Below are 24,986 nucleotides of genomic sequence, written 5' to 3'. Positions count from 1 at the left end.
CTCTGCTAGTGTGGAGGCTGCTTCTCCCTCTGTACTCTCCCTCCCTCTCTTTCTCTCTCTCAAATAAGTAAATAAAATCTTTAAAAAAACTAAATAAATTTCTGTAAGTTAAAAAATCCATACTGTTGTATGTCAATAATACCTCATTAATAATTTTTTAAAAACCCTGACAAAAGACAATGCATATTATAGATAAAGGGCTATTTTCTTCAAACATAAAGAGCTTCTATAAATTCAAAGAAACAGATCAAATCAACAACAGCGATCAAAACAGAAAGAAAAGGAGAAAAGAGAAAGCAAAGGAACAAGCAGAACTCAGAAAAGAAAAAGTTTTTTAAAAATATGAAAAGATGCCGACCTCACTCATAATAAAAAAAGACACCCACTTTAAAACTATACCAGGATAACATTACCAATCTGTTAACCAAAAAGAGATTAAAAAACTGACCACCCCCAGTTTGGTGAGGTGTCAAGAAACAGGCTCTCCTTTGAGTTGTGACTGTGAGAGTAAATTTAAGGTGCATAAGCCCTTTAACACAGCTGCTGATCCTCAAGAAATTTATCTTAAAATGGCTTTGTATAAGGATACGCATTGCAGTCCTACTTGCAATTAGTAGAAACTGAGTAACATCCAAAATATCTATCTAGAGAAAACTTTTAAAGTAAATGATTAGTATATCATACTGTAGAATCATATGAAATATAAAAAAAAGTAAACACTTTATGTACTTAATTAGAATGGTTTAAAAAAATAGATTATCAAATGAAAAAAGGATCAGAGCAGTATGCAGAATATGGCATCACTTGTCTTGAAAAGAAAAATACCTGACATGGCTAAAATGTTTACAAATGCACAAATACTTCTAAGAAAGATACTAAAAAACTCAGAAGAGGAGCTGGGTGTCTGAAAAAACTATATGTTCTTTGGTACCTTTTATAAATTTCAGCCATATAATACTGAGTATTAGAACTTAAAAAAAATCCCCAGCGTACAAAAATTCCGTTTCAAGCATTGGCTTTGCCTAAACATCTATATGCAGTTAGATGGGAAGGCTGTTTAACTGTTCAACTATTCCCTCTCAGAGCACATGTCAACTCCTTGGGTTTTGGCTATTTCTATCCTTTAAGTACTCTGCCACCATACCCCCAGGTTCCATGGTGGTTCCTCCTATCCTCTGGGTCAGCAAAGGGGGCACAGCCAGCCCCAGAGATAAACTTCTCCAGGGTCATCCATCTTCCGGGTGTCAGCGAACTCCAGCACTGCCTGCCCATTGCATAACTGATATAAGGCACCCCTCTCACGGGGCTTTTGGCGCTGGCCCTGCTGAAAATAACTAGCTCCAAAGCGGAAAGGAACCGGAACACAGACACAAACCACACCATTTCAACTGAGTTTACGATGGCTTCCTGGCTGTTTAAATCAGGACAGGCAAGAACAGACTGCCAGACAAATTGTCATTTGTAGGCCCCTAGAGAGCTGAGGCAGTTTTCCACCTGTCCAGACAAATAAACACACTGCCTTGAGTTATGGACAGGTGGGCCCTGTGGCGCTGGAGACCGGGTCATTAGAGCGTGTGAGCAAGACAGAGTGGGATCCTGAGACAGACTGCTTAGCATCTCGGCTCTGCCCATGATCTTCAGGCCACAAGTATCCTTCTCACCCACAGGCTACTCACCTGGAGGGATTCAAAAGGGAACATCCATGGGAAAAAAGCAGGAAAAAGAAAAGAAAAGTAAAGGAACCCTCAGCAGGGAGGGCAGCCATCCATGAAAACACAGAGGGGAGAGCACAGAGCACATCTCAGGGTGCTGGCGAAAACACTGGGGGCCAGAAAAGAGCTCTGTGTTGCAGGGCAGGTCCAGATTCGTTGCTTTCCTCCAGTCTTATGTAATAAAAAAAGCCCATCCCTCACTCTCTGGCCCGGTAATGACTTAGCTGCCACTCTGACCGCACACCAAATCTCTAAACAAATTAAACTTCTCTGGGGCCTATTCATTTCACGGAGGAAAAAAACAAACAAACAGAGACATAGTTGTCTTGTGAGAAGACAGGGAAGCCAGCTAGTAGTTTTACTACACTTCAAGGGGCTCTGTGTGAGCCAGAGATGATGAGGGCTAGAGCAGTCAGCGGCAGGTCATCTGGGCAGGAGCACGGACAGACCAGAGGCATCACAATGCCTGCCATCTTGACCCCAACCAGACCCAAGCTCGCATGCACCACGCATTCGCTAACTGGGCAGCCACGGTCCCTGCTCGTGGCTGACTGCGACACCTCCCCGCCCCCAACAGGACACAATTCACCATGTGAAATAACACAGAGCCTACATGTACACACATGTGTGCACATATACACATAAAGACCACCTCCATACCTGGGATCTGAGAAGCTCCCTGTCCACTGACCTCTGCAAATTCCACCCTGGGTCAGACAATATCTGAGGCCCCCTGCACCTCCCTCTCTAACCAGCAGTAATGACCTGTTTGGAATCTGTGGGCTTGACTAGTACAAGGAAGCATTTCAGAATCATCAGGCCGTCAGCCCTTAAGATGCCTTTCAAGGCACCAGCACCATCTCTGAGTTCAAAACAACGATGGTGCAGCTACTCAGACTCCGCCCCGACTCCTTGAACACCTAATCATCTGTCCTTCTCTCATAGGATCTCTGTTCTCTAGATTCCTGGCCATTTTCTGGTCTAAATAATTTTGGAGTTCCTTCCCCTTGCTTTATAATCCTGGTTTTTAGATTTTATTTCCACTTTGAAAATGGGATGTGTCCATGGAAATGTATTTCCTAAAACAATGACCTAGAATCCAATCTTTCTACCACAACCCACTCAATGATCCTTGCCCAGGATGACAACAAGGACAGTGAACCAGTTTGAGAAATTTTTTTTTTTAAGTTTTATTTATTTAAGTAGTCTCTATACCCCATGTGGGGCCTGAACTCAACAACTCCAGATCAAGAGCTGTATGCTCTTCCCAAGCAGCCAGCCAGGCGCCCCCAAGGCTGAGAAATTCTTGCAAATTCAGATTTCATTCTATTTCCGTAGCTTAAAAAATATATGTATGCGTGTACATAAATATGCACATATATACACATGCATGTATGCATATATGTATAAAAACTCACCCAACACAAATTACTAGAAAAAAGGGGGGGGGAACCAAGATAAGAAAAGAAGCCAGTGGCAAATAGTGGCTAAAAAGAGGAAGTTAGTAAAAGTCAAGCACTAAGATGTATTTGTAAGACAATGTAAGTGTAGAATGGAATTTCAAATTTGTCTGACAGGAGAAATTAATCACTAACAGAAAGCAGCTTGCTGGCTCAGCTCAGGCCACGCCCCACCCCGCCCCCTCCTTCCCCGGAGGGCCCCACCCTGACAGCCCCAACCCCCATCCCCAACAGGCTCTATCCTTCCTCTCAGCTTTTTCTCATTAGCACTGTTATCACCAACCAGCATACTCTGATTTTACTTTTTGTCTTCTCTTTCCCCTCTAGCTTTCTAGAACGTCAGTTACACAAGGCACAGGATTTTGTCTGTTTCATTCACTGCTCATCCCCAGTTACTGGAATAACAGAATACCTCAAACTTAGCAGGTATTCAACAAATTAGTTGAATGAATGAAAAATTCTAATAAAAATACGCTTCGATTTTATATTATTGTCAATTCTGTGAAAATACCTCTACTTGATTCTCAAACACAACTGCTTAGAATAATATGACTAACTACTATTGCCTAAATTACATAAAATCACTCCGTCTGTATCTAACTGACGCATTACTAGAAGAAAAGAAGGAAGACAGATTAAGAAACCAGAAGCAAAGTACATAAAAAGAATGTCCCAGAAAATGTTCCTGTGATTCTTGGCATCTATATGCACTGTCATTAAAGATCAAATTCTCCTCATATATTCACTGAGATCCACTGGCACCCAAGTTTTTGGTCTGGCGTTTGAAAACAACAAAATGTAAGGAAACAAAAATGAGTCAAGAAGGGAAGTTCTCGTCTTCAGGCAATTTCACAAATACCACAAAATCCCTACCTGGTCCTTGATCAAGGTGCTGTGCTGATGGGGCTAAGTGGAATCAGGCCGTTTCTGAAAGGACAGGGGGCAGACAGTGTGAATGGATGGCATGGGGGTGAGGAAGCAGAGCTAAGACCACAAGCAGTAAAATGCTCTGGAGAATGTAACAACAAGTGAACACGGTTGAGAGGTTTAAAAGACAAAAAAGACAAGAAAAACCCTTCAGGCAGAGAAGGCTGAGGAAAGGCTATCAGAAAAACCTCTCCTTGATGCCACCAGGAAGAAAAGGATGAAAAGAAAAGTAACTGAAAGTACCGAGGAAGTAAAAAGCCAAGAAAAAGCACAGAGGAACAGGGAGGAACGAGCAAAGGGGAAAAAAGGAAATGAAAAGAAAAGCAGGAGGAGTAAAGAGGTAGGAAAGCAGCCAGGAAGAAAGCTAGAGAGGAGAGGGAAGCAGAGAGATGTGGACAGGGACAATAATAGCCAGGTCCCCCAGAACCCCATGCAAAGTAAAGAGGGAGCGGCAGGGAGGGCGCCCTTCCTGGCCAGGTGCCAGCCACCCCGCCCTCGCTGGCACGCTGTCCACTGGGAGGCATGATGTCACCAAGGACCTTCTGGTGGGGTGTGGCAGGGGTCAAGAACACCAGGCCTCTCCTCACTAACTACAGAGCCAGGACTAACACTGGCTTATTCATAATGCTGTGTATGGGGTTCTGTTAGCGTCAAGGCCATGGAAATGACCATATGCATCTTTTTAAATCAGGCCTAACCAAAATCCCTTGGATTTACCAGACAGGAAGGCAAAACGGTTTCTTCTGGACTGCCTATAAATGGAGATTCTTTTTAAAATACTGGAATTAAAAAAAAAAAAAAAGCTCTCAATCTTAACAGGCCACTTAAAACCAAGGAAAACTTCGAGGTTCTAGGACAAAAGTTGTGACTCCTGTGTATACAGGGGCAACAACAAAAGAGACGGTCCACGCTCTGATTTGTCCCCAGGGGTAGGAGTATATCACATTCTTTTTTTTTAAGATTTTATTTATTTATTTGACAGATCACAAGTAGGCAGAGAGGCAGCAGAGAGAGAGAGAGAGGAGGAAGCAGGTTCCCTGCTGAACAGAGAGTTCAATGTGGGGCTCGAGCCCAGGACCCTGGGAACATGACCTGAGCTGAAGGCAGAGGCTTTAACCCACTGAGCCACCCAGGAGCCCCTCACATTCTTGTCTAGAGTGGGCTGGCCATGCTCAGCCAGAAAGATTACACAGTATGCTTATTTCTATGATAAAGAACAAGACAAACTGCAGACTGTGGTGGGGAAAGTTTAGCCACTGTCAGCGCAAACTCAAGCTCCACTCTCCTTATTTTACAGTAAAGGCCATTCTTCTAGCACACCCAACCCACAAGGGTTAAAAGCAACCCAAGCCTCTGTGGAGTTGAACCAATCAGCTCTTCCCTTGATGACATCATGCCTCCAACTGGACAGCACACCCGGAAGGGTGGGGTGCCTGGGACAGGGCGCTTGGGCCTGGAAGGGTGCCCTCCGTGCTGCTGCCACTTCACTGCTCACTGAGGGATCCCAGAGCCAAGGGTCCCCTCTCAGCTACCATTCACTTCAGATGGAACCGGACCGTGCCCCAACCCTGGCCAGAAATTATTCTCAGCTCATACATAATGCAAACAAAGCATGCATCCCTGCTCTTTATCCATTTCCCACTTGTTTAATATTTATGAAAACTGATTACAAAACACAAATTTATCACTTAAGCCTTCCGCCAAGTTTTAAATTACTCAAATGTTTATGCTAAGTAGACAAGCGGCCTTCTGCAGTTTTTGTCTTTCATAAATTTCAATCTCATTCAAAGGCAGCTACGGGAGAGACCTATCTGACCCCAAGGACGCCATACATTCAAGCCACAATCTGACCAGAAGGTTATTTTTGTTCTTCTTAGGAGGTATTTAATTCGGACATTAATTGCTGCTGCGTGCCCTTGTGGGTGAGCCCCACAGTGCAGAGATGGGATGGAAATGCATCTAGGAGATGGTGGTTCTGGGGCACACAGCTGAGACACTGATGCACCACCAGCTCTAGAAAAGAGAAAAGGCTTCCTACATGGGAGAGGCTTCAAGTTAGATGATCAATTTCTCCTGCTTCTTAGCACCCTGGATATCCACACTTCTGGCTCATCTGCAAATGAAGATTAATTTACAATTTACATGCACGAGCTGTGTTTATTGCTCCAGCACACAGCCATCTAGGCTGGCCTGCGCTGGATAGAAATAGTACTACAAAATGTCCGTATGGCTCAGGGTCCCCTCGGGAAAAAGACGGCACATGCACACCGGGCAACCGAAGGAGCTTAATAAGGGGATTATTTACACACATTTGGACAGGGTACAGAGAGATCAACAAGTAAGGAGAGGGACTCACAGCCAGGAGCCTCAGGCTGGAAGCATCCAGGGGAGGGACTGGTTATCAGAACCCAGAGACAGCAGCTTTAGGGAAAGGTCCCTCCCAGGAGAGCTGGTCTTTCAGGAGGGGACACGGCCAACCCAGGAATCCTTTGGCCTCTCAATGCAGGCCACACAGATGAGCCTTCTGGGGCTCACAGGCCGGTAGAGAAGGAGAGGGAACATGCCTGAGGGCAGACAGAAGATACCCTGCAAGGTGTCCAGCAGGGACCTGGAAGACCGCTTCAACACCAACGAATAAACCAGCCCTCTGACACAGCCACACAACACCACACTGTGCCTTCCACAACTCAGGTCTGAATCCAGGTCTTATGGATGTTGCCATAACTGGTAAGACAGAAATTATAAATCAGTAAATACACTCAGACCCCAAATTTGGATACACATCAAATGTTAACAGAGGCTAACCTGTAGAGAGATGTAGGTGATTTTCCCATTTCTAATCTATATATTTTTAAAGTTGTACTGATGGACAGCTGTCCAGTTTACCTTCTGTTATGCCCCTATTCTATTAGGCATCACCAAGATAACAAGGAGTGCTTTGATTTTTGACTGGTGAGCAGAGAAAGCATATACTGAAGCTCGGATTTTGATCTCCTGTTAGACGGAGCACTTTTCAAAGTAAATTCTATTTTTCTTTTTTTGCTACTAAAAATCTAATGGAAACTAGGGAGATATCCTAGTGTCATAATGGATGCCATCTCAGAGGTTCTCCTTAATCAGGCCAACTTTCCGAAGTCCTCTCGTTCTGGGGAATCTCCAAGGGCGGCACGAAGCACCTGTAAGGAGCAGTCTGTATTTGGAAAAAGTGACTCCCAGTCTGCCAGCTGTGCATGTCCCCCAGCTACAGAACAACAGCCCTCACAAGCAGCCCATCAACTAGCCACTGTTGGCCGTGATATAGAAGAATACATTTGAAAAATAAACAGTAGAGAGAGCCGCAGATTTCGCTCCAACTTCTCTCCTCTCCCAGAGTTAGCAGGAAGCTTCATGAATTTCTCAAAGAGCAAAGCAGGGGTGGGGTGGGTTGGGGTGGGGTGGGGCTACTGCCCTCCCTTCCCGGCTGGGTAGGCTCTTCTGTCCCTGGGGTGGGCCAGAGTCATGCAGGACCTCACCAGGTGAGGGGCCTGAATGCCACGGCTTCCCTGTCACCTTGCCAGCACCAGACAAGCCCCCCAAAGTTCTGCCTTTCTTAAGTTCTGAAGACACTCTGTGCCTCAGTTCCCATTCTCCAAAGCTCCAGGCACAATAATAATGGGAATAGTTACCATTTATTCAATACTTTATGCATAGTAGGGACTGGGCTAGGCACTTAAACATATGTCTAACCAGTAAAAAAACAAAAAACAAAAACAAAAACAAACAAAAAAACCACGCCTCTGAAACACAGACCTGACTGCCTGTTTCACAAGTACCACTAACAATGCTGAGGCTTCCCAAGGCCACTCCTATGACAAGGAGGAGTGGATAGTGGAGCCGGGGCTCGGAACTGGGTCTGCTGACTCTGGAGCCTGAGCTCTGTGTGTTAGCCTGCACTGCCTTCTAGGAGCGGCCTGGCAGACTGGCCCGCATGTCCAACTGCACCAAGATCACAGCTGCCCGGGCCCCACAGTGAGGAGCTGAGCTGGACCCAAGCTCCTTCAGAGCAGCTTTCCCCAACCTCCTGGGGATCAAGTGATGACAAAGAAAAGAAATCAAGCGCAAGATACGGCAAGCAGCCTTCAGGCACCTGTCAGGGGTGGGGTGGGGAGCAGCCATTAACTAATGACCCGTTCTGGCAAAGTCTGCCAAAGGCCTGGGTCTAGGGCCAACCACTGGGGGAAACACTTCTGAAGTTTCTCTTTCGACAGAGGTAACCACGAAAACCATGTATAATATGACTCAAAAACGATGATGAAGGATCATGCATGAAGGGTCCTGTGAATCATCTCCAAATAAGCAAATCTTGATCTTCTGAATTCCTTCCAATAAGGGCTCAGTTCCCTTAGGTTTTCGAATCTAAAGTGCAACAGTGCTTCCAGTCTTTCAGTCACATCACAGACTGGCCCAGGACACCCAGACTTCAAGCAGCCCTGGGGTTCACGGTAGCCACCCGCAAGCTCTACCTGCAACAAAACAGGAGTATATGAACCTCCTGTAGCTAAGGGGCCAAGAGACAACTAGTGCGTTAGCCCAAACAGCCCACTTCAGTGATGCTGGGCCATGCTTCAGTGACTTTGTGTTTCTCCTCCAGGAGGAAACGGGGGAGGCCATGGGACAGATGGGCTGGCCGTGATGTGTGTTAACAGAGCATGGAAATCCTGTGGCCAATCACCTGGCACTATCGACCTCTTGGGTGCAAGGTACGCTGGGGAGATGGAACCAAAAAGAAGAGGTAATTCATTAGACCGGTAAAGCTGTCTGCCAGTCCATTTGAAGGATTCTGAGATACTGCCTTGCTATCAAACCAAACACTCACTTCTCAGCCTCGTGTTTAGTCCACTATGTGATCCCAATCTCTCTACCCTATCTCTTTTGAAGATTTTGTATCTTAAGCAATCTTTATACCCAACGTGGGGCTCAAACTTAAAACCCTGAGATCCAGATCACTCCACTGACTGAGCCAGCCAGGCACCCCCCCGCCCCCCGCGCACAGTTTCTCCTTACGCTCCCCTATACGAACTCTACCTACAGAAACCAAATGACCTAAGCTTCTCCAGTTCCACAACTTCCCTCACACTATTCTCTTCACAAGTGCCCCTTCTTCATCCCCTAGCTTAAATCTGGTTTTCCCCAAAACATTTGGTTCTTTCATTCCAAGTCTCTGGGATCTCTCCTGAAGTCCCCTCCCACCCTCCATCTCCACCCTCCCCACCCCCACGGATGTTTTTCCTCCATCTGCCCCTCTTCCCATTTCAGAGCCCACAGCACTTCTCTTACTTGTGAACTGCCTCATCCTATCCTTGACTGTAAATGAGTAAAACTCTGTGTTGTGGGTTTTTTTTTTTTAAGATTTTATTTATTTATTTGACACAGAGAGAAAGATCATGAGTAGGCAGAGAGGCAGGCAGAGAGAGGGGGAAGCAGGCTCCCCGCTGAGCAGAGAGCCGGATGCTCGATCCCAGAACCCTGAGATCATGGCTTGAGCCGAAGGCAGAGGCTTAACCCACTGAGCCACCAAGTGCCCCATATGTTGTGTGTTTTGAAAAGCAAAGGCAAAGCACACGTTCCTACAAACACACAGACCCTAGTGGGTAGTCTCCCACGGGCCAGGAGCTCTGTCACTCAAACTGATTTTCCTTTAAGTGGTCTAGCGTCTAATCCAGGCTCACCCACTCCGTCTTGGTTTCTAAACCAGTGAAAAGTGAAAACTTTCTACTGCACAGAATTCTTCTGTCTGACTACACAAGAATTCTTAAACTCATCTTATCTAGAGATAAGAGCGCTGTAGGAATTGCCCCCACCCCGTTCCCACGCCTGGAATGGGATTCACTTTGGTTTCTATAACTTTGCAGCTGCAACCTGAGTAGACTTGGGTATGGCATTTAGTCTACAGATCACTCAAACGGGCATGTCAGCTGCACTGTTCCCCTCCTCTTCGTGAGCTAAATTCATCTCTTGAAAATGTTCCTGGGAGACAGACCCAGTTCCCTTCAAAGGCAGCTCTCTCTCCACAAGAAGTCTGCAAGGGTAGCACTTTAACATTCTCTGGGTGTTTACCAATCTTTGAGAAACACATTCTTGTGCCCAGCAAGACATGTCACAGGTCACTGAAAAATATTCGGGTACATATTTCTAACTATTCTAGAACAATGGTTATGCAAGTTAACCTGGGCCTCAGACTCCCAATGTTCTCTCTTCTTTAATCTCTCTCTTTTTCCAACCACCTAGCCCTCTGCCTCACCAGCCCGGGAATGTGGGCCAGGCAGAATGCTTCTGCTGGGAGAGGCGTTTGGTCTTCCAGGGGAATGCAGCAGGAACAGCCACGGAGGAGCGGAGAACAGAAAAACCCCCTCTGATCCCCTTTCAGCAGCTTCTCCCAAAGACCACCCACTGACCCTCTCCTAGGTGACCCTGAGCCTTCCCTCTTCCTCCTGAAGACGCAAAGTTTTCTGGCTCTTTGTAAGAATCTCCAGGGTAAGCACAACTCCCTGGATAGTGGCTAAGGGGATCCAAATATTTCCAAGCAGCATGTCATTTCTAAGAACTGCCTCTCCCTCAGAACAGCTCTGCTTGGGGCCACCACCCTCCAGTTTAACCATGAAGGGACTTCTCCTCTGCCATCTGGGCAATGAGATCCCCTGCCTGGCAACTTGGGGCTTGCCTCGTCACGGCTGTCAGAAACACTCTGGTCACAGTGAGAAGGAACCAGGGCAAGCCTGGCCCACAAGTCCTGGTCCCAGGAGTCGGCGCACAGGGGAGCCATGGTGGGCTGTGGCCAGCCCAGATCCCTCTGACATCACGTGGCCTTACCTCATCCCACTCCGAGGCAAAGGAGGGCGACTTCTCCAGCCTCTTCTTCCCGATGCTGCAGTTGGACAAGGACTCGCTCCGGCTCCCCATTGTAGCGTCCTCCGTGGGTGAGCAGGTCAGGAGATCAGAGTCAGACTTGGACAAGCTGCGGCTGAGTTTGAGTTCAGCTTTGGGTTTGCTGGTGGGAGGGGCTCGGCTCCTAGCCCCACTCCGGTCTCTTTCCTCCTCAGCACCACCAGGGTGTTGAGATGCCATGAGAGTCAAAGTTTCGGGGTGCGATTGGCTGTTGGTGGTGGGCAGGCCAGCCGGGTAACCTGCTCTCTTACTCTGGTCCAGGACACTGGGTGGGGAGGCTCCAGGAGCGTGCACACCCATCTCCTCCAGCTGCATGCTGGCCTCGTGACAGGCGCCCTGTGTGGGGGACCCTTCTGGATGGCTCTGGCCAGGGGCAGAGAGCAGCTGGAAAGGGTCCTGCCCCACCTCACACACTGGGGAGGAGCCGTGGAGGAGACCTGAGAACTGCTCTGGGACCTGCCCGTCCTGCCCCTCCGCAGAGTCCTGGCTCCGGCTGCTGCTGCTCCGCCTGTGGTCTTGGAGTGGACGGAGAGACAGAGAAATAAAAAATTAAACGTGGCAAAAATCAACAAAGTTCCAATGCAGCGAGCGGACGGCAGGGCTGAGGAATTCAACAACAGAGAAAGAGAGAGAAGCAAGCTGGACAGGCTGGAGAGAGGGCAGAGGGAGAGAAGAGAGAGGAAGGAAGAAAACAATTTCGTATTGTTCTTAATGTTCAATTTGTACCCAAAGTCAGAGCATTTATGAAATTCCAAACACTGGCCTGATTAATGCTATCTGGCAGCCTTCCCTGTTGTTAGGTTTCTGTTAATGTTAACGACCAGAGCTTGCTATATAAGGCGAGAAGCGCTAACTATATCCTACAGAAAGGACACGAGTAAGGAGACAGAGAGCAAACACCGAGTAAAAGTGAGAAAGAAAGAGAGAGGGGGGTGGGGAGAGAGAAAGCGAGCCAGCGAGCAGGCGAGACTCACTCCTGGAACATCTGATACATTTCCATAAAGGCCAAAGTGTTATTTAGAGCCACCCACCCCCTCCTTCCTCTGGCAAGCAGCAACAGAGGGGAAAAAAATGGAGGTCATGATCCACAACCTGCAACTTCTGGAATTCTTTAACTAAACGTGCAAAACAAAACAGCAGAGAAATAACCGCTTCCTTCCTCACAGGGGGGTTGTACAGGGTTCCACGCCTCATCCTTCCTTCCTCAGGGAGCACAGACTTTTTTTTTCTTTTCTTTCTTTCTTTCTTTTTTTTTTTTTGGGTGGAGAATGTGCACATCTCACTCCTTCCAAAGCCTTCCAGCTGCTCCTATTTGTTTAAGTTTAACCTCAGTTGATCCACTGAAAACAGAATGGTCTAATCTGTCAATGCCAGGAGACATTTGCAGTTCTCTCAAGACCTCCACAACAGCCCAGAAATCTGACACTACCAGCTCATGAGGCCAACCACTACTGTATACTCACCCAAGATATCAAACACCTCTGCCCTGGAGTGGCATAAATAATTGACTAAATCAGAATCCAACATCAGTATCACACCGGGACACCCAAGGGGCTCGCCCTTTGCGACCTCAGACCCATTAGAGATTTTCACAAACATCGGCAGGATAGCTTAACCACCCTGCGCCCAGGACTAGCTCACATTCCTAAGCTAATATTCAATGTCGTTATCTCTATAAGTAGAATCAACGGTACAGATAACAAATGGTTCCCTAGTCTGCCGAAAGCTCCCAAGTCTTAGAACCCAAAGGATCAAGTTCAATTATTTTTACAGATGAGAAATCTACCTTGTCTAAGGTGGTGGGGGAGAAGACGTTAACCTAGGCTTTTTGGAACACCTGGCTCTAGTCCTGGCTGTGCTGCTCTTCAGCTGTGTGGCCTTGTCACTGATCTCACCCTATGGGGCTTGAGTATCTAAAATAAGCAGGAAAGGGTGCCTGGGTGGCTCAGTGGGTTAAGCTGCTTCCCTTGGCTCAGGTCATGATCTCAGGGTCCTGGGATCGAGTCCCACATCGGGCTCTCTGCTCAGCAAGGAGCCTGCTTCCCTCTCTCTCTCTCTCTGCCTGCCTCTCCATCTACTTGTGATCTCTCTGTCAAATAAATAAATAAAATCTTTAAAAAAAATAAAATAAAATAAGCAGGATGGACTGCGAAGTCTTTAAAAATCCCTTTTATGTTACAATGGTGATGAGAATCCAAGTCTCCACCACACTGTGATGGCAAACTTCTCCCTCTAGTGGGTTGCTGCAGATCCCTGCCTGGGTGCTTCTCTTGCTACCACCTGTGTACACCCACTCTCCCTCACCAGCGTGCCTGCAGCTCAAGGCTCCTGGAAACTCAATTCCATGACTGAATAGGGTCCCCGGGTGAGGAGGGGTACACTTTGATAAACACAATGCACGAAAACACAGTCTTCACTGCCCCAGGCACCCTGCCAAAGTCCCACAATGCTCTTCCAAGACAGCCTTGCAGGAAGGATCCCAACAACCAGTTCTCATATTGAGCCCATCAGCCTAAGTTCTGAGCAGGGACACGGTTCCATTCACCCCACTTTCTCAAGACAAATCGTTCAGCTTTTGGCAAGCCTGCTGAGGCTGCAAGGGGTAGCCAATTAGCTGCGCTTTATGGCTCTGATTACTTATCCACAGGAGGCCAGAAGTATGAACTCTGGCATCTCCTTCCTCTACACTTGACTGCTTTGGGATTTTCATACCCCTAACTCACAAACTCTATACCCCAAAGGTCAGGTCTAGAGCACTAAACAAGCACTGAACAATTGGAATCACTGCTCTAGGGAAGAAGAAATGCATACGTAAGAGTTCCATCCAGCCTAACTCAGCCCCAGCAAGCCATGACTTTAGGACTCTGAATTTCACGTATGACAACTGGGCACCCGAACAGAGCTGACCCGTAGCATTGCAAAGTGGGGCTGGAGAGGATGACACATGACCATCTACTGGTGGTTCAGACCAATGGCACTACCTAAGACAGCCAGATGGGGAAAGTCAAAATTGCTACCTTTCAGACCATACCCACATGGCAGTTTCCTACAGATTCCAGCCCAAGGTGCCATTCCTCTGACTGCATCTGAATACAAAAAGACGACTTTGGTAACAGGAATGAGGGCTTCTATTTCTTCTTGTCAGCATCTGGCTCCTTATTTCACAATATTTTGGGGAGGGAGGGGAATCCAACAACAAAAGAGAAACACTGGAATCCAGAACTGGGAGTTAGCCTGGCTCACGCTGCCTGGGTGGACCTCGGAACCCAGGCCACAGAGAATGTTCTGACTGCTGCAGTGGGAGCTGACAATGAAAGCCCTGTCTAACAGCCACCCATTCATGCTAGCCATCAATGAAGAAAGAGAGACACATGCCAAGAGCTCAATACCAGACAGATGCCTGGGGAAGGAAGTGGGCAGAAAGAATGGAAAACTTATGGAAGGAGGAAATATGTGAAGAGGAAAAATTTCTGAGGGCCATAATCCCATGAGGGAAAACACAATCTACCAATACTTTATAGAGTAAAAGAAATCATGGAAAGGAATTCTTATGATTACATGACTTACCCAGGCAATTCCCTAGGAAAGACACCTTGGTACTTGAAAAGCTTGTCAAGATCGAAGATCCTCAGGATCTTAATAACCTAGTGTTCTCTTCCCCATAAAAAAACCATATCCAAGACTAAGCTAGATATCCTGGCAAATCAACAAGTAGGAAAAGAACTACTCAGTGGTCGCTTGTAAAGTCAGAATAGTATTAGGCCTCTCGGGGACGAGGTGGTAACAATATAATGTACTGGTCACAAGCCAGCTCTTGAGCAAATTCTTAACTTGTCTGCGCCCAGAACTCTCGTCCATAATTCTGGGATCCTGAGAGTGCCGACTTCATAGGATTGTTGTGAGAATTAAATTATATGTGTCAAGCAATTAGAACCACACCTGGCACATGTCAACTCTCAAGAGATGTTAACAATTACTCTTCTCCACACAGGATCCACTATAAAGTGCTTCACTCACAGATGAGCCCACCAACTAGTCTGCTAGTTGGTGGGCTGCTCACAGGTTTGTCGGAAAGATCACCAAAGACAGCATCCATGACACGTACAAGTATCCATTGCCTTTGTTAATCTTACAACTCTTGACAGCAGAAGGCAGGGACAGAAGGTAATACAGTGAGAAGGCTGGAGTGAGAGATGGGCGCCAGAACCGTGGCTAGGAATACCCATTCCACCAATAAGCAGGTACAAAATGTCTGCCTTCAAGGGGCACCCAAGATTTGAAGACACTGACCTCTCAATGGGCTTACCAGCTATCGGAAGAAACTAGCATACACAGAAATTACTAGAATTCAAGGCCAAAATTAATAGATGCCTTAAGAAAAGTATAAATCAGATGCACAGTGAGCAGGAAGGAAAGTGTGATTACTTGGAACCAGGAGTCTCAGAAGAGGTAGCTTCTGAGCTGGCCGCTGAAGAAGTAAAGCCTTGATAGGCTTAGTGTTTAGTGGAAACACACTTAAAAAGCAGAACCACGAACCTTGTGCCTGGGCACTCATGGACTCTCGGACTCACAGAAAAGAACTGTCAGGCCTGAGGCTTTCCCTCTGACTGGGAATCACTGCATTGCCCCCTTAGAACCATACAGCTTCCAATCCTCCTCCCACACTGCCGTCAGCACTCCCCACAACCTGCCCTTGTAGGAGAGAAACAAGGGGCTAGGACACAGAGACAGCTGTTTCCTTACTCTCCCCGTAGATCAAGGCCAGCTGCTCGACTGAGCAGCATGCACCCGCATGCTAATTCCCAGCCCCTTCAACTTTCAATCTTTATTCACTCTGGGTGTTCATTTTCCTTTTACCCGTGAGCTGCTGAAGCAAGGGGTCCTCCGTGCTGCATTTTAATGCTGATGATGACGACCCACAGGGATCTCAAGGGCTTTTGAACAATAACATTTTAACATTTACACATTTTCAGTCACAGTTTCTGTCTGTTTAGATTAGGGCTAAAAACTGTGGTTTGTATGAGAACTTGCTAAGTCAAATCAACCCTCCAACCCGGAGAAGGTTACTCCAGTTACCCAGACTGTTCTGCTCTCTTTTTTCTGTAAGGCCTGGAACCCTCCAACTCTCCGGTCACTGCACTGAACACCAGAAACCACGTGTGTCCGGGAGAACTCCTACGTACATGGCTACTTGTGGAGAGTCCCCCATGTTCTCCTCAGAAGGAAGGTGCTGACTAGGTTACGCAGACACTTGCTGGCAACTGTGATCTGATAAGACAAGAAGACCTAGAGTCCATTCTCTGGGGCAGGGCGACCAAACAGAGACCTGAACTGGGTGATTCGGGAAGCCCAAGGTATAGTCCTGGCCCTGTGATTTCTTTCTCTCTGGTTCTAAAAAAAAAGAGAGAGAAAGAAAGAAAAGGAAAGCAAAGCAAAGCTGGGGTATATTCTCTAGGACTAAGATTTACTATGATTTGATTCCAATTAGGTAAACGAATCTTCCACTTCTACAGTGTTAAGAATGTGAAGAGCAGCAGGGCCCTGGATAAAAACGGTTCAAGCTCATGGCTAAGCAGGCTTTGGATTCAGCCAGACTAGGGCTTAAGACCCAGCTCTAACACCCAACTTCTTCCTCATCTACTACACGGTGATAAAAATAGCCCCCACCCGGAAGATTTGTCATAAGATACACAATGACCTAATCAGCGACCATGGACTCAGCACATGGCCGCCCCTGAGAAGCATTCATTAAACGGTAGCTGCTATCATTATCATCATTCTTCATTTACAACCATTTCCGAACTGCTCTTCACGCTCATGCTGCACACACAGGCTGGTTTCCTTTCTCCCAAACTCTGTAAAAGGAGACTGGTTTCTTCTAAGTGGCCCTATAAATTAGACAGTAGAAAACTCCACTGGCAGGGAAGGTCTAGTAGTCTTGCAAGTTTGGTGCAGGGTGACATGTAGCAGCGCAGTGAAGAATCTTCAGGTCAGAACCCGTCCCTACCCACTGCATCCCCCATGGGTTACAGCCCAGCTTTGGGACTCAGGGCTGTTCTACCTTGACTTGGTTCCGATTACCTTATAGCTCCCCCATTTCCTTAAATTTCTCTTGGACAGTCTATTTACTCCCTGTTGTTGGACCTCTGGCCCCCCAAATCTCCCTATTCACTATACCAGCTCTGCTTGGCTCACTTTCCGACCAGCCATGATACTTAACTGTGTCTAATTTAACAGCACACTTGACATCTCTGTATCCCTTGATCTTCTGCCAGTTCCAACACTGGGTATTCACGACCATTTGCTTTCTCTTCTCCAGTTGCTAGAATGTTGAGCCCCGCTGGATACTCAAGAAACAACTGACTGAGTCTTCTACCAGTTTATTTAACTCAGCTGGCTTCCAATAGCCACACTGTGTTGGGTACTGGTTGTTCTATGCTGGACATGCTGCTAACCATTTTCTTTTTTAATATTCACAACAATCATGAGGTAAGAATATGTACCCCAACTTTACATGTAGAAAGTCAGGCTTAAAGAGGTTAAATGACTTCCTCAGTCACCAGCCAGTATGTGGTAGAGCAAGAGTCCAAGTGGACTACCAGGCCGGGCCACCATTTCATTTATGTCTTGAAAACTGCGGTGTCATTGTAAAATGGATTCCTCATTTCTCCCGCTCTTTTCAGACTATCATCTTTCCTGCAGTGCCTATACTGTTGGATACAATCACAGCAATTTCCTGATGAGACTTAGGTCAGAGAAACCTCAGCTATTCTCAATGCCACGTCAAAAAGTGGGGATAATCTGATCTCTTCCCACCTACCCTACAAGATGGGGTGTATCCCTATCCTGAATTTACCATTGCCCTTCTAACTGCTGAACCCTTCTTCTAGTCTTCCTTTGTCTAGCTCTTTATGTATTACTTGACACGGTTTACCAGTTATCCCTGGGACTCACTCTCCCCTTCTTCCTTGGTCATAGGACTTTTTTCAATTGGCTCATAGCCACCTACCTTAAGATTATACTTCCCAACGTCTCTGTAGTTAGGCATAGTTACATGACCAAATTCTGGCCAATGGGTTATAAGTGAAAGTAGTACGTGCACCTTTTGAGAGCTATCTGTGAAGCGCCCTCCTTCCACCCCTTTCTTCCTTCCTGTGCTGACAGCATGAACTTGAATAGTCACCCTGAACCATGAGAAGGCAGAAAGAGACTGGTTCCTTGACAATCATGAACTGCCATGCTAGCCCTAGACTCCAATCTTGTTTAAACAACAGGCATCTTGGGGTTCCGTCACATTCAGCCTTGGCTTCTATGGCACTGCTTTATCCTGATTATCTTCCTGTATTTCTTTACCCTTGTGCTTCTAAATACGGTTGTATTTTTGACTTCTTCAATCCCTTTAGTTTCTCCCTCAGCAACTGATTAATATTTCATGTTACCCATCACCTCAACTTGGATGATCCATGAATCTGCATTTCTAATCTTTCCACCTCTCTTGAACACTAGGACCCACATTTTTAAGTGTTTATGGAGTACCTCTACCTGAATATTCTCCTAGTACCTGAAACGCCTCAAACTTAACATAGTCAAAACTGAACTTAACATCTTCCTTCAGACATGTCCCTCCTCAATCCCCTATTTGTTAGATGCACAATATTTTCCCAAGCTCAAAAACCTCAGAATCATCCTTAATACCCTCTCTTCCTGATTTTTCCACATCTGACTGTAAGGTCCTATGAATTCTACCTCCTCTATACCTCTACCATCCCTACCTTCCCTTCTTATCACTTCCTCCTGGACCTATAGTTTGGATCCTAATTTCCTTCAAAAGATTCCTTGAAGTCTCTTGACTTCAAAGTATTCCTGCCTCTAGTCACTCCCATCTAAGATTCTACAATTATTCCTGCCATCTCACTCAAAAAGCTTCAACAACACTGCACAGTCTTTGGAATGATGACTAACATTGGAGATCCCGATCTCTACAACAAGTTCTTTGTTCCAGCCAAACTGGATTACTTACCATTCTCCAAACAGAAGTGCTATCATCTCCCAACACCTTACTGATGTTTATGTCACTCCCTCTGCCTGGAATGCCCTCGCCTTCCTCCTTACTTCTGCCTAGCCAGTAGGATTCTCTGCTTTGGGGTTTAGCTCAAATGCTACTTCCTTCACAAAGTCATCCCTGATCTCCTGCACTAAATAATTTAGCCCTCTTTTGAACTCCAAAATTACTTTATATCACTTTATAGAATTTTAACATATTCTGCCCTTTTATGTATTTTACAGATGTCTCAAAAATACATATGTATATAAATGGCTGTCAATACATTTTGCGGGAGAAAAATATAGATGTATAGTTCACAAGGCTTGGACTTGTTCCACAATGGAAAGAAAAGCAAAATATTCCAATTCAGAAATATAAATTCATAAGAGCACGATACTTATACAGTAGGACTTTGGCAGGAGCTCCTCTAACGTGAGAAGGTGAGAGAAGAGGAAACTGCTGAAGGTAAGGCTTAATTATTAAACTGTCTCATTTACTTTTTTTTTTTTTTGCGCCTTTGGGAAAAGCATCCAAACTTACTCCTTGGCATCCACCGTGAGAAGGTGACCTAGGCTTCCAGGTAAAGATGGTGACTTGAACACAGGTACTGATCTGGTCTTCTTCCTGAAGTCTTACTAAACCAAATGTAAAAATGGGACTGCACCTGGAGGCACACCTGAGAATCAATCCCAAGCTGGCAAAGGGAAAAGCCAAGGCTTACACTACAGAATTCCCTAATGGCTCGGGAACTGGCAGCGCTCTAGATGCGGGAGAAGAGGGAAAAGCTAACATCTTCCTCCCCTCCCCTTCGTGCTCATGCATAAACTTCATTTAGCTCTAAATGCGTGGCTCTCAGGAATATTGACTTGCTTCTAAAAAACCTCTGAGTGTAGCTGTGTGCCAAACAGTCCACATGTACCACTGTCTTCAGATAATTACACACCACTGTCCTACACTAAGTGACCACTTCACCTGGACCTAAGCCTATTAGTGGATGCTGCAGAGAAGCACCACAGAGAACAATGATTTTCAGAGCTCTTGGCTACTTTCCCATTTGCTGTCAAACCTGGAAAGTTGTCCACTGCTTCAAGAGTATGTCCAGAATGTCCAGTGTGCAAAGAGTTAAATACTAAAGCGAAATAAGTGACTATGCTACATGAAACTAGGAACACTGCTCTCATTGCTAGTTATGCTAGCCCTGAGTAATGATTTCTGAGGACTTCTATGGTGGGAATCACTTAAATAATGGAGGAATACCTAGCTAGATAAAACTATCATAAAACCATCCATGCCTAGGACCTTTCCAGAGGGATGAGTTTTCTACTTCGTGGACTGCTTTCAACTTCTGTCAGTTTTTGTTATATCTGACATAAATGGCAATCTAACAACTGCAGAATTATCATACATAGTGCCAGATGCTTAGTCACCAGGCATTAAATGCCACCGGAAACCCCACTGCTATCATACATTGTGATGGACCAATAAGTCTCCCGGACAATTCATCCTGGGGGATGGCAGCAACTCTAACCCCCCAAATTTATTTCTATAAACTATTATTAATTTTTCAAATCTCCAAATTTATGCTTTATATGTGTGCTTTATGTTGTTACTATATGTTATGTTTTTTCCTCTTTTCTTGATCAGAATTATCAGAGATCTTTAAAAAACAAGCAAGTTTTCATTGTAATGGTCAAATCTACTTTTTTTTTTACTTCATTATTTCTGCTTTTATATTTTTTCTTTACTAACTGAGGTATAACATGCATACTATAAAGTATGTGAAATATACTATCTGCTTTTATCTTTATTAATTCCTCTCAGCTACTTTCTCTTGGTTAGGTTTTAGTCTATTTATTTATTTATTTATGTTGGGCATGGGGCCCAACACGGGGCTTGATCTCCCAAACCTGAGATCAAGACCTGAGCGGAGATCAAGAGTTGGACACTTAATCGACTGAGCCACTCAGGTGCCCCAGTCTTTGTTTTATAACAAATAAATTTAAAGATATAAACTTCCCCGAGTATCACTTTGGTCAAATATTATCGGTATTTATATGAAGCGTTTCCACTACCATTAATTAACTTCTAAGTAGAAAATTAGGAGGGAAAAAGATAGGCACTCTTGGACCATCTAACATTAATGACCAAGATGCTCAGTTTCACTAGATCAGGCAAAGGCTAATTACAAAAGACACTTCTTTGGCTTATCATGGTGAAAAACATTAAAGAGTGCTAATATCGCACGTTGGTGAAGGAAAGGGAAAGCGTGTGCTCATTAACCATCAAGGGAGGGGCACTTCAGCTTTACCAGTTAAATCTAGACATGTACCTACACTCAGACTGGTTTATTCTACTTTCTATCTAAGTCTTTTAAGAAATACTCTTGTAAGCATGTAAGAAAATGTATAGAGCATGTCCACAACAGCTTCACTTATAATAAATACTGGAGGCAATGTAAATATCCATCCACTAGACAATGGAAAAATGAGTCATGGGATAGTTAACAACCATTCAAAAACAGTAAGGTAGATCTTTTAAGAACGTAAAACAAAATTGTACCCATGATCTATAGACAAGGTAAGTTAAAAAAACAAGTGTGCAAAACCATTTGTGAAATATGATCCCATTTTAGATTGTTAAAAACAAACAAAATGGTCTCCCATAGTCACTTTTTAAAAAATAAAGACCGCAAACAACCTGAAGCGGATACTACACTTAGAACTATGTCACTTCCAGCAACTGTGAGTAGCGGAGAGGTGAGAAGATTTGACCATTTTACTTGTATTCACTTCTGTATTGTTTAAATTTTTTTCCTGGGAGCTAATACAAATCTACTTTAAAATGTAATCTAAATAATCTCCCATCCCACCCCTCCTGCGGTAGGTTTGCAAATTACAGTAAGGAGAGCCGAAAGCTGTGGTAGTCTCATTAACACCGCCTTTTCAGAACTGATGAATTAATCCATAAAAGCTGCCTTGGATAATGACATTAGTGAAAAAACAGAAAAGACTGACTGTGTACTAATCCGTAATATCATCTGCTGACTTGTCTCACATTTACCAACTCTAGCCGGCATTCCTTCCAGGCTCACGAGAAACTGACAGAGCCCATTTTCATCTTTAACGTCTCAGCTCCTTTGTCTGAAAGCTCTCTGAGCATCCAAGCAGCTTGCCTGGAGGCACGCACATCCCACATGCTGTGGTCCACTCAGATCTGCTTCCCGTACCACCTACTCGTAACAGTTAGCCCAGTATTGCCAAGCTGGAAGGAACCAAAGCAAAGCAAGAGGAGATACAAGGCCTTAAGTAATCTGGGGCAGTTTACTCCTTAACCTGGAGATCTCTTGACTTGAGGATAGAAAATTCCTGCATCTGGGGGTGCCTGGATGGCTCAGTGGGTTAAGCCTCTGCCTTCGGCTCAGGTCATGATCTCAGGGTCCTGGGATGGAGCCCCGCATCGGGCTCTCTGTTCAGCAGGGAGCCTGCTTCCCCCTCTCTCTCTGCCTACCTCTCTGCCTACTTGTGATCGGTCTGTCAAATAAATAAATAAAAATCTTAAAAAAAAAAAAAAAGAAAGAAAATTCCTGCATTTGGCAGCCAAGGAGACCAGACCCATTTATGAAGTTTGACTTTCACTTTTTCTTCCTTCCAAAGGAAGCCAGTTATCCCATAGTGAGTGGGTCCAGATCAAGCCTTCGAAAGAGAGAGAGAATTATAATCTCCTTCCTCCTTGATGCTAAAAATTCTTTCCTAAGAACCACTTTCAAAAAGAGCATTAAATACTTGCTCTTTAAGGGTTAATTTCAGTATGATTTATTATTAAACAACTAGAGAACTCATTCTCTACTCTCCACTCTCTCTAAATATTTGAATTAAAAATCTAGCAACATGATTAGAAGACTCAATACAGTTAAGAAAGCTCTCCTAAATTGCTATATAGATTCAACACAATTCCAATAAAAATCCAGCAGGACTTTTTGTAGAAATCAACTGACTCATTCTAAATTTTTATATGGAAAGAATATCTAAAACAATTCTGAAAAAGAATAATAGAGTGACATAGGCAAGAAAAGGATGGTCCTTGACAAATCGTGCTGAAACGACTGGATATCCACACGCAAAAAAGTGAATCTCTATCTACACCTCACACATATTCAAAAATTACCTCAAAATGGGTCATACACCTAAATGGATACCTAAACCTACAAAATTTCTAGAAGAAAATATAGGAACAAATACTTGTGAACTTATCCATAAAAGAAAAGAAAAGATACACTGTCATCAAAATTAAGAACCTCTGCTCTCCACAAGGCATAAGGGAATAAAGAGACAAATTACAGCCTAGGAGAAAATTACGTATCTGATAAAGAGTGTCCAAAACATACAAAGAACTCTCACAACTCAATAATAAGACCATAAACAACCTAATTTTTTTAAATGAGGAGAAGAGTTGAACAGACACTTCATTAGCTATACGGATGGCAAATAATCATACCAACAGATGTTCACATCATGAATCATCATGGGAATACAAATTAAATCCACAATGAAATATCACTATACACCTAATAGAAGGACTACAATTTTAAAAACCCGACAATATCCAGGGGAGGATACACAGCAACTGTGACTCTGATGGAAGAGCAGAATGGCATAACCACTCCAGAAAATGGTGTGGCAGTTTCTTACCTAGGACCCAGCAATCCCATTCCTAGCGTTTTCTCAAGAGAAATGAAACCGATGTTTACACAAAAACCTACAAATGTTTATAGTTTTATTTGTAACTGCCAAGAACTATAAGTGACCCAAGTACCCCTTGACTAGAGAATGGGTACCTGTGGTACACCCCAACAATGGAATACTACTTGGAAATGCAAAGTAACAAATCCCCAATACACACAACAACATGGAGCAACCTTCAGTGAATTATGCTAAGTGTGAGACGCCGGACTCAAAGGGTACACATGGTATGATTCCCACTGATAGAACATTCTGGAAAAGGCAAAAGTATTGGGACTGACATAAAAGCAGTGGTTGCCAGAGGTAAGGGAAGGGTGTGGAACTGACTACAGAGGGACACAAGAGAGTTTTTGGTGTGATAAAACCATTCCGTACCTAGACTAGACTGGCAGTTATATAACCGTTATTTGTCAGAACTCCCAGAACTGAACACAAAAAGGGTAAATTTTGCCATATTTAAATTGTAACTTTTTTTTCCCCCAGAAAGCTCCAAATGGAAACCATAAAACAAAACAAAACAAAACAAAACAACTTCTATAAAAATGACCACAAAGTTTCTGTGTGCTGGAAGAGCAACCTTTTAAACACATCAGTTAAAAATCAGGTCTCCAATGTCAGACACATACGTACATGTTCTCTTCTCCACCCCCCCACTCTCCAACAGGCCCAGCGAAGGGTGGTTCTCGAAAGAAGCCATCGCACCCCCCCTTCTTACCGGAACCGTGACAGTCAGGATTGAAAGGAGGCGCTAATCATACCCCATAAAGGATCTAGTACCCGAAAGCTATAAAGAGCAGGGAGAGTCCCCTTCCGCGTGCAGTGGGAATGGCACTGCCCCTTGTTGCTATTCTTAGCACAGAGTCTGTCCCACGTCCACCGTCGTCGTCGGCCTGGCTCTCCGTCCTGCAGCACTCGCTCCCTCACAGAGGAAACGGAATTTCGCAGAGGCAATGAAAGTAGGCCAAGGCTACAGAGCACTCTAGTTACGGGGTGGCAGCCAATCACGGGCCCCTCCCCAGGAGTGTCTCACTCTGAGGTCAGGACTCAAAGCAGAGCCTGTGCCGTCAGCCTGAACCCCAAGGGACTGACTTGTTGGGCTTGTTTTTCCACCACATGAACTTGAGGGTTTCTGACTCGAGACCCCAAATCAATCTCGGTCACACCACAGGCTATCTCCCCT

At 45.0% G+C, this 24,986-nt stretch overlaps 1 protein-coding gene across 8 annotated transcripts in view; it reads right to left on the bottom strand.

Annotated features, from left to right (window-relative positions):
- ANKS1A (ankyrin repeat and sterile alpha motif domain containing 1A) overlaps positions 1-24,986 on the bottom strand; it is a 175,056-nt gene that overhangs the window by 57,800 nt on the left and 92,270 nt on the right. For all 8 annotated transcript variants that reach the window (XM_032864279.1, XM_032864282.1, XM_032864281.1 and 5 more), the window contains one exon: positions 10,949-11,538. In XM_032864279.1, the coding sequence (XP_032720170.1) occupies positions 10,949-11,538 (590 nt within the window). The remainder of the gene's footprint in view (positions 1-10,948; positions 11,539-24,986) is intronic.

Source organism: Lontra canadensis, unplaced genomic scaffold (genome assembly GCF_010015895.1).
Source record: "Lontra canadensis isolate GAN:19392208 unplaced genomic scaffold, GSC_riverotter_1.0 scaffold27, whole genome shotgun sequence".
Classification (NCBI taxonomy): Eukaryota; Metazoa; Chordata; class Mammalia; order Carnivora; family Mustelidae; genus Lontra; species Lontra canadensis.
Note: the sequence above shows the minus strand (reverse complement) of the source record. Positions and strands in the feature narration are given on the sequence as shown.